Here is a 10,060-nt window from a genome sequence, read left to right as displayed (position 1 = left end):
TAACAAAAAGTTATAATACTCTACAAAAATGTATGGACAGTTTAGAACAATTTTTAAAAATGCACTCAGTTTGATCTGATAAAGCTATACCATTTAGGTTTCAGGATAAAGTATCACCAAATACACAGCAACAGTTAAAGCAGCATGTTGTCCCACTCCACCCCTTGACCTGCGTATGGCTGCTTCACACGCGTCTCTGCAGTATAGCCTACCGCCCTCAACTTGTCATATTTGTTAAGCCAGTGTCATAGCCTTAACGTGGTTGGTCAGCTCTATCGAATGATGTCTCTATATGCAAACGAGTGCATGGTGGGATTAAGGGCTTACGGCGAAGCCACCTCTGACCGCACACCCCAATGGTAGGTGGATGTCCCGGGGTTACTCTAGGGCGTTAGCCCCAGTGGCTCTCCCTTCTTCCAGAGATGGGAACAAGGGTAGCCTGTACCCCGAAGCCAGGGGTGACAATAGGGGGCGACAAAGGGGTAATTTGTCCAGGACCCAGAGAGAAGGGAGGCTCAGAATTGGGTGATGTGGGTCCCAATTGCATTAGAAGAATTGCATGCGGGGGGCCTTTCAGATGACTGTGTTGCCCCGGGCCCAGACGAAGCTGTCTTCGGCCCTGCCCACAGCTGCCTGATGGAGACTCGGGGAGGGAACAGTGGTCGGTCTTTCAGGGCCTTTTCAGGTCCTTGTGAGCGTGTGTGGCAGTTTGTGCAGACTCACAGAGCTCAAAGGACCCAGCAACATCTGCTGCATTGGTAGCTGGCTGGCACGCACAAAGTAGCGGTTCATCAGAGCAAAAGATGTTTCTTTTTCCTGCGCTGAACCATTGAGGCATTCATTTTTTATCTACAAAAGTGAAGCTATATTACAGCAATGCATCTGATGCTCTGCAGAAGCATTTCTAATGTCAATAACTTTTCATTCAAACTCAGTTATAGCTCTGTCTGGTCTTAATGGCGTCTACCAATCACCAGTTGTCCCATGTGCCAAAGCATCATGTAGTAACCGTTGGTAGTAACTGCAATGGAAAGTTCCCATGTTGGATGGGGGGCACGTGCTTCACCTGAATGTGGGCAACTGGGCATCATGACAGAGTAATGTTTTGATTCAGTATTACATTTTAGGGGGGGGGGGGGGTCTTTTACTCACAGTATCCCACTGTGTTTTTGGAATATTGCAGTTGGGCTCTGGCTGGCTGCATGGCAGAGGTGAGCAGTGCTAAAACATAATAGCCCCTTGCCCACGGTTCTACTGGGTTTTTGTTCCACCGAGGCGTGGCTTCACTTTTCTATTTTTTTCCCCTCCCTTACCCCACCCATCTTCAGTTCTAACATGGTCGATTTTAGAATCGCCCCAGACGTAGTTCTGAGTGGGCGAGTCTAGTTCCGACTGTGATAATCTAAACCCCAGCTTCACCTGACGTGATCACCTCAGGCATTTTCACACTACACTGTCTCCTAATCAATTCAAATTCACACCACCACTCAAGTATAAGCTAAACGGCTCAGAGGGGTTACAGATCATTAAGCCAGTAAGTACCCTAAATTCAACATGGTAATGGCTAACATTGGTAAACATATTTTTAAACTTATCAATTTGTGTGTGTGTGTGTGTGTGTGTGTGTGTGTGTGTGTGTGTGTGTGTGTGTGTGTGTGTGTGTGTGAGAGAGAGAGAGAGAGAGAGAGAGAGAGAGAGAGAGAGAGAGAGAGAGAGAGAGAGAGAGCGAGAGAGCGCACGTGGGCATGTGTTAATCTTAATTTAGAAAACATGACTAGATGGAACATTGTATTCTTCAAAAAAGACACTGCTCCTGCTGTGATTTTGTAAATTTCTATAGGCTACTAATCTACTTTACGTAAATGGTCTTGGGAAAGAAATGATATATAAAACATACACAATTCGAGTATTAAGTCATACGAAGGCATGTTTATTTTTTTAGAAATACAAACAAGAGCTGATGTGCAGTGAACAATATATTATAAAAGATGTCGTCCACACAGAAAACTTACTGGCATTGTCATTTCGTAAAAATAAAAAATCGCAAGACTTTCAAAACCATGCATGGGGACGTGAGTGCGCAAATCCAAATCAAGGCAGCAGGACATCGCAACAGTGATTTCGATGCAGGCTTCGATGGAATTATTTATGCCTTCTCGTACGTACGGGTAGCTTCCACGCCCTCGAACGTCAGATGCTGAGGGGAGACAAAAGAAGTAAGCCTAACATGAATCAATCAAATTATTACCCTGCCGATATTCTAAGAGTTTGTCGGTGGATTGATGGACTATCCAAGTCATCATCATCATCATCATCATCATCATCGATATCATCATCATAACAACCAAAAGATCATCAGCGCTCACCATGATCATTTTTCCGTCCTTGATCTCGCGGGTGAACTTCGTCTCCTTGCCATCCCACTTCTGAACGTGCACCAGTTTGTTGCCGTCCATCGTCAGCACAGACTGCAACATGCATGAAAGTGATTTTAGTAGACTACCAGGTCATGGCAGACCTTTTCAATAGCGTACATTTAGTAGGCTAACTTTTGATATTCAAATTTAGCGTTTTAAATAGCCTACATTCTTTGCGTAAAATAGGGCCAGTGTACAAAATACACTGTGCGCAAATTTAACGTCATTATGATAACCAGCCATATACACTAACCTTGACTTTTCTGTCGTCGGCGGTGGTCTCTTCAAATTCATCTCCAAGTTTGGAGGAAATCTCGGTGTTCTTGAATGTGCTCTGAGTTTTCACCACAATCTTGTCTCCGTCTTGGCTGATTACGATGGTTGGCTTGGTTACGTTGCCCACTTGCCTTGTGGCGAAGGGAACACCTGTTACGACAAAGAAAACGACACATCAGCGATCCATTAGATGTCTTGCAGATTTCTTTTTCGTAGTGTTTTCCCTGAGTTATTACGCCTGAAAAACACTTACCGAGGGCTTTCATGTACTCATCAAAGTTCTGGCTGTCAATCAGCTTCCAGGTGGCACAAAAAGCATCCATGGTGATGGTTTGGCGGTTGCGATACGCGCAGGACGTGCGACAAAGGACGGGTGAGACTAGTCTGCGAGGTGCGGTGTATGCTCCAAGGATGGACTAGTGATGAGTTGTTAGTGGCAGTCTAATTAATAGGACCCGCAAAGGGACAGGGTCAGTCCGAAGCTGCGCTTGTTAATCCTGATTGGATGGTTTGAGACCTAGCGTGAAGCTCTGATTGGTCCAGAAAGATGGCGAGAATGTTGGACTGTCCATCTTACAGCGTTAATTTAACATCTTTAATCCTTTAACTGGTCCCCTATCCCCTCCCCTGCCTTTGTCTTATCTGGAGTTCCAACATTACCATCAATGTAGCCCATTGTGATATGGTATGAAAGAATTTCAGTTAGGCTATAACAAAAGAAAGGGAGATTTGAACTGCAATGATCTAAACCCAAATCTGGATATTAGGCTGTACACAAATGTGGATACACGGATGACAGATTGTTTCAACAGAATCTATAGGCATAATGCTGACCATCAAAGCAAGTTAATCTGCATCATAGCGTCCCTGTAGGATTTCCGGCTGTTTCGGAGGTTAGGACTATGGACTGTTGCTACTGTATCTTTCCTAATGCATGTAATTACAGTTTCAGCTTTTTGTGGGATTTTAAAATGTTGTTGTATGCTTTTTTATGATTTTATGTTAGCATATCTTTCTGATGTGATACGAATTTGCACAAATTGCAAAAAAAATCATTTTGCCACTGCGGAGTGTCAGATAGCCACTCTACTCCATTCTACTGTCCAATTATTCAATTTAGCTGGATTATTTAGCCAAAGCATCCATCATGTAATTGAATGAAATTACGAAATGATTAAAGCTTTGGATAGCCTCATCGGCTGCATCTTGACCTCACAGCAACCACAGGCAGAACTGCCTTTATTCTCAGAAAGTTGCTTGGGATGTCACCTCTTGGTTCAAGGTCCATGGGGCTTCCTGAGAGATTCTGTTGACCTTTTCAGTTCCTTGGTCATATTTCCTGAAGTTATTTGATTTGATTAGTCACCCTTGTGACCCTATTGATAGGGTAATCCCAGTAATTCAAGAACCAAGTGTTGATAACCGATGAGCAGAATTAAGATAATAGAATTAATAGAATTAGGTTTGACTGCAATCCAACCTTATTCATTTGTTTCATATAAGAATAGGAAGTTGTCCCATTAATCATATGAGTTACTTGCTAAGATTGAAGGCTACCTTTACATACAATCAGCTTCAGACACATCCATAAGCACACATGTTTCAGCAATAGATTCAATTTGTGTAGCTAAGAAAGTGATCCAATCCTACTTTGGACTTTGGTGTAGATGTACACAAGAGGTGACAAACAGTATTCATAATTTCCGTATTCTTGGTCTGACTAGAAGGCCGAAGGCGTTGTGTCAGAAGGGCGTGGCCTGGCTATGAAACGGTTGGAAAGCTCTGTTTTTGCCCTTTAAAATAGTAGGTTTATGACACACACGTTGGCACATTGACTATACAACTTCAAGTCAAAGTAGCTGAAATAATTTATATGCATCAGAACAAACTGGGTGGGACCTGTTATTATGAATTCACAATAATAGATTGTCCCGGCCATGATTTGGTGTACAGGCAAGTGTCATATTATATTGTTGGAATTGCTTAGATTCTCCTCAAATGGTAGGTAATGCATAGCATCCATCAATGTATGGTTAGACAGGAGCAGACATCTGCTTTTTCATGGGGTTCATTGGGGGGGGGGGCAGCAACATCTTGCTTAGGATTAAATTAGTGTAGTACTGCAACTGGCTTTTATTTTGCTGAAGTTGTCTACACTGTCATCAAAAGTTAAGAATAGATCTGAAAACGCTAGAAGCAATTTATTGTAATATATTGTCTATAAATCCATTCCACATTTCCTTTGTCCAATATGAAATAGCTTAGCCTTATTTGTTGCTTAGGTTTTGCTTATTAAATTCAAAGAGCAATGACACCATAAAAACATTGTTGGTAACACTTTCTATGAAGCCCATATCTATAGCGCATTATGAGTGTATTCATAACAAATTATAATGCGCATTATAATTACTTACAACCAGGGCCGCTGACAGCTTTGGCTGGGCCCGGGACAAAGTCATCTGATAGGGTGCCCCACCCAATACATTCAATTCAATAAGGATCCAATTATGGGCCCCCCATCTCCCTGACAACTGACCCCTTTGTCCCTCCTTGTCGGCTTCCCTGCTTACAACTAGGGGTGTAACGATATCGAACCGAACCGATGTACCGCACCGAAAAGACCTGTACCGAATCGAACAGTGCTGTTCCGAGTGCCGAAAGGTTGAGTAAAAGGCTACTCTGTTCATGTTTTAAATGGACAGTTTGGTCAATTTCATCATGCAGTTGTAATGCTCACACTACCCTGGACTTGTCAGTGCCTGAGATTTTTTTTTTTCTTCTTCTTCAGCCGTTTCCGAGATCCTGGTCATTGTAATGGGGGCAGCTCTTTGTTTACATTTCAAAAAAACATTTTTATTTATTCCCAAAAACATCCAAAAGGTTATAAAACATCAGCAGACAACTAGCAAACAGCAGTACCTTTTGGGAAAATATTTGGAGTTGGCCTATGTTTCATTTTTTAAAAATGTAAACAAACGCTGCCCCCATTAGAATTGCTCATATCTCGGAAAGGGCTGAGCCGAAAAATGTGGCATCACCAGGTACTGACAAGTCCAGGGTAGTGTGAGCATTACAACTGCATGTTGAAATTGACCAAACTGTCCCTTTAACATTATGCTGCTACTACATGCAGAGGCTCGTGCAGAACCCTGAGACAGAATGCAAGAAAAAAACAGGTGTAGAGGCTTGGTCTTTATGAAACCTTGAGGAGAAAGTGCTATTTTTTACATTGATGAAACCTCCAACCCAAAGTAGCAGGTTGAATGTATTTCCTTTTTTACGTTTGTATTTTGGCAATATTTTGGTGAAATTAACAACATGCTGAGGAAGAAAATGGTTTTCTATTTTGTTCCCATATACTGTACCGAAAATGTACCGAACTGTGACCCTAAAACCGAGGTATGTACCGAACCGTGATTTTTGTGTACCGTTACACCCCTAATAACGTATTATGACTACACCCATGATGTTTCATGGTGCTTTATATTGACAGTTATGAATAACCATGAATCTAGCTTATAATGCTTTATAAATTCAAGGGTGTTATGAGTGCTCATGACTGGTTATAAACTACAGACTGCCTAATGGGGCTTATAGTACATTATGAGTACATATACCCCTCTATGCACAGACCTGGATGATAAACTGTCATAAGGACTCATATGATCTCACATGGAACATTATAGCATCTTAAGTCGTCAATGTGTGCTCTAAGTAAAGTGAAGTTCATATGGATGCATTTATAATGCACTATATAATGCACATCTACAATGCATCATAATGTGCTGTAACTCACATCAGGCAGTCTATAGTTTATGTCCAGTCATGAGCACTCATAACACTCACAACATTTATAAAGCATCATAAGCTAGATTCATGGTTATTTATAACTGTTAACATAAAGCATCATGAAACATCATGGGTGTAGTCGTAATGCGCTGTAAGTAATTATAATGCGCATTATAATTTATTATAAATACTCTTATAATGCGCTATAGATATGGGCTTCATAGAAAGTGTTACCAAATTGTTTAAAGCGAGAACTGCAATTTCAACAGAATGAGCTGAATTGTCAAAAAGAAGTATGGTGGGGGAAAGCGTGCACGACCCTAAACACTTTTGACCTGTACTGCATGTGTAACATTGCCCCTGGAACAACATGGGGTACTTTGCTCAGCTGTTTGTCTGGTGAATTGGTCCAGCTTGCAGCCCAGAATCAAAATTAATTTTTTTGTAAATACTTTCAATGATCGAAATAACATTCTCGAACTTATTGCACTAGCAATGTGTGTGCCATATTAAACAACGCAGAACTGAATCATCGGAGTGTCATAGACCATATGAAATGCTGAGCTCGCACATGTAGTCCTCCAAAACTTCCACAAGATGTCAGCCAAGAGCCAGCGCGCTGTTGACCAGACAGGGATTCCTGTTCTCTTCCTGAGCCGTAAATTTCAGCTCCCGACTTCCTCAGGAACACTCAATCCTGCATGTCCTGTTCCACATGCACTAAACAGTTCAACCCCAAGCTGTATCAAATACCTTGGTTCAAACATACATACAGTATATCAAGACAGGTACAATGCTTGACTAGCCCACAACTTAACGTAGGCCTACTTTACATAATAAAACTGTTAAAGACAGTGGTGATGTGTCTATTTTCCACCTCACTTTTCACTGCATCTTATATACCTATCCTACATTTATTAATGTGAAATATACACACAGTAGGCCTGTCTGGGAGTCTTGAGTGGAGATGATAATGTGTTTCACCTTTATAAGCATTTGGCAAATGATCAAGCTAGTGAGTCAGGGAAGACCCTTCACACAGAAACACTATTGGCATCTTTCCATGAGAAACTCGGCAGTGTAGTGTTGTGTTAAGTCGAGCTGAGTGGTGACGTGTTGAGTTAGCCTGGGTTTGTGATTCCATTGCAAACTGGGCTACACAGAAATGGGTGACGATAGTGAAAGTGGGTGGACACGTGGAAGAGTATGTGTGTGTGTGTGTGTGTGGGGGGGGGGGGGGGGTCAAAGGAGTCAGTTGTCCCAGATCAAGGGCGAAAGGGGGGCCAAAATTGAGTCCTCATCACCATGTATTGGTTATGGGGTACATTCAGATGACTTTGTCCAGGCAAGGCCAAAGCTGTCAAAGCTGTACTCCAAGAGCAATGCTCACACACATCGCTAGAGAGAATACAGGAGGAATATTCACATCAGACCTCAGGAGTCAGTAGTACAAACATGACAGACCTCCCCACACACACACAGACACACACAGACACACACAAACACACACACACACACACACAAAGAGCGAGAGAGAGAGAGAGAGAGAGAGAGAGAGAGAGAGAGAGAGAGAGAGAGACAGAGACAGAGACAGAGAGCACCGCCTCTGTCTGACTTACAGTCCCAGGAAAAAGTTTGTACACCCTTTGAAATCTCTTACATTCTGTCAAAATTGATCATAAAACTTGGTCTGATCATCCCGGAAATCTCAAGAAGGAACAGTCAGAGTCTGCTTTAATTAATTCCACCCAAACATTTACATGTTATCATATTTTTATTGGTCATAAGGCCATAACATTCACAGGAGAGCAGGGCATAAGTAAGTACACCCTTGCATTAAGTAGGTTTTAACCCTCAGTTAGTTGCAATATCATCAACCAGACTTGTCCTGTAGTTGCAGATCAGATTAACAAAACAATCTGTTTGTATCTTGTCTCCCTCTTCTTTAGAGAACCGCCTCTCGTCAGCAAGGTTTGTGGGATGTCTGGAGTGCATAGCTTTCTTGACTTCATGCCATATAATCTCAATTGTTTTTTTGTCAGGGCTTTGACTGGGCTATTCCAGAATGTGCATTTCATTATTATGAAGCCATTCTAAAGTCGATTAGCTTCTAAAGTATGGGTTGTTGTCACATTTCAGGACCCATACTCTTGTGTGCTTCAACTGTGTGACAGACTTCCTCACGTTTTTTTCTGTAAAATATCACAATAAACTTGAGTTCATTGTTCCACTGATAATAGCAAACTGTCAAGGGCCTAATGCAGCAAGGTAGCCGCATATAATGATGCTCCCGCCACCATACTCAGAAGAGGAGATGTAACCAAGAATAGCTAAAAATGGGATTCATTCTGCCAATCTAAAATGAATGGGGTTTCTGTCCAAAAAAATATTGCTGCACCTTTGAGGTTTGCGAAAAAGCATTTATATGCTTCATAGAATTACTGCAAAATATTCTGTAGACCAACGTTGAAACCAAAGTTGAATTGTTCAGGGAAACACACAATGTCATGTTTGGAGGAGAACTGGAGAACCACACCTTCACCAAAACATCATCTCCACCTTTGAGTATGGTGGCGGGAGTATCATTATATGCGGCTACCTTGCTGCCTCAGGCCCTTTTCAGTTTGCTATTATCAGTGGAACAATGAACTCAGAAGTTTATCGAGATATTTTACAGAAAAAAGTGAGGTAATCTGTCACACAATTGAAGCACACAAGAGGATGGGTGCTGAAATGTGACAACAACCCATACTTTAGAAGCCAATTGACTTTAAAATGGCTTCATAATGATGAAATAACATTCTGGAATAGCCCAGTTAAAGCCCTGGCAAAAAAATAATTGAGATTATATGGCATGAAGTCAAGAAAGCTATGCACTCCAGACATCCCACAAACCTTGCTGACGAGAGGCATTTTTCTAAAGAAGAGGGAGACCAGATACATCCAGATTGTTTTGTTAATCTGATCTGCAACTACAGGAAACATCTGGTTGAGGTTATTGTGACTAACTTGGGGTTAAAGCCTATTGAATGCAAGGGTGTACTTACTTATGCCTTGCTGTCCTGTGAATGTTTACATCTTATGGCCAATGAAAATATGAAAACTTGTAAATGTTTGGGTTGAATTAGTTAAAGCAGACTCTGGTTGTTCCTTCCTGTGATTTCCAGGAAGGTCAGACCATGTTTTATGACCAATTTTGACAGAAAGGTAAGAAATTTCAAAGGGTGTACAAACTTTTTCCTGGGACTGTATATTAGATGACAGAGATCATGTGATGATGCTCCAGCCCGGGCCCAAAGGGAGCTTTTGTGCTGCCCCAGTTCCTAACCCTAACCCTAACCCTAACCCGTGCATTATGAGTTATAAGCCACTCCCTTGTTTGTAAAAATTATAGAGCTGGATCCCTGTCTGCGGCGGCATGCCGCTGGATTGGCTGCATCTTCGTGCGTATAATCAGCAGAGTTCAGCTGAAGGCTGTTGGTGTTTTTTAATCATTCCCCTGTACTGATATAGGACAGTGAAGAGAGACGAGAGAGAGAGAGAGAGAGAGAGAGAGAGAGAGAGAGAGAGAGAGAGAG

General features: G+C 41.9%; 1 protein-coding gene across 1 annotated transcript; it reads right to left on the bottom strand.

Annotated features, from left to right (window-relative positions):
- Positions 1-1,909: 1,909 nt before the first annotated feature.
- Positions 1,910-3,152, bottom strand: fabp7a (fatty acid binding protein 7, brain, a). Its single transcript, XM_063183873.1, has 4 exons — positions 2,947-3,152; positions 2,671-2,843; positions 2,367-2,468; positions 1,910-2,197 (listed from the first exon to the last, which is right to left on the bottom strand). Exons 1-4 carry the CDS (start codon positions 3,014-3,016, stop codon positions 2,147-2,149), a joined length of 396 nt encoding a protein of 131 aa, XP_063039943.1. The 5' UTR covers positions 3,017-3,152; the 3' UTR covers positions 1,910-2,146.
- Positions 3,153-10,060: the final 6,908 nt, after the last annotated feature.

The sequence above is a fragment of the Engraulis encrasicolus genome, chromosome 19, assembly GCF_034702125.1.
Source record: "Engraulis encrasicolus isolate BLACKSEA-1 chromosome 19, IST_EnEncr_1.0, whole genome shotgun sequence".
NCBI classification, from domain to species: domain Eukaryota; kingdom Metazoa; phylum Chordata; class Actinopteri; order Clupeiformes; family Engraulidae; genus Engraulis; species Engraulis encrasicolus.
Note: the sequence above shows the minus strand (reverse complement) of the source record. Positions and strands in the feature narration are given on the sequence as shown.

Bases quoted from the DNA above. Each gene is read 5' to 3' on its own strand.
- fabp7a (XM_063183873.1), bottom strand. From the start codon at position 3,016: ATGGATGCTTTTTGTGCCACCTGGAAGCTGATTGACAGCCAGAACTTT. The intron at 2,844-2,946 runs GTAAGTGTTTTT...TTGTCGTAACAG, and splicing joins TGAGTACATGAAAGCCCTCG to GTGTTCCCTTCGCCACAAGG. The intron at 2,469-2,670 runs GTTAGTGTATAT...TGCATGTTGCAG, and splicing joins CCGACGACAGAAAAGTCAAG to TCTGTGCTGACGATGGACGG.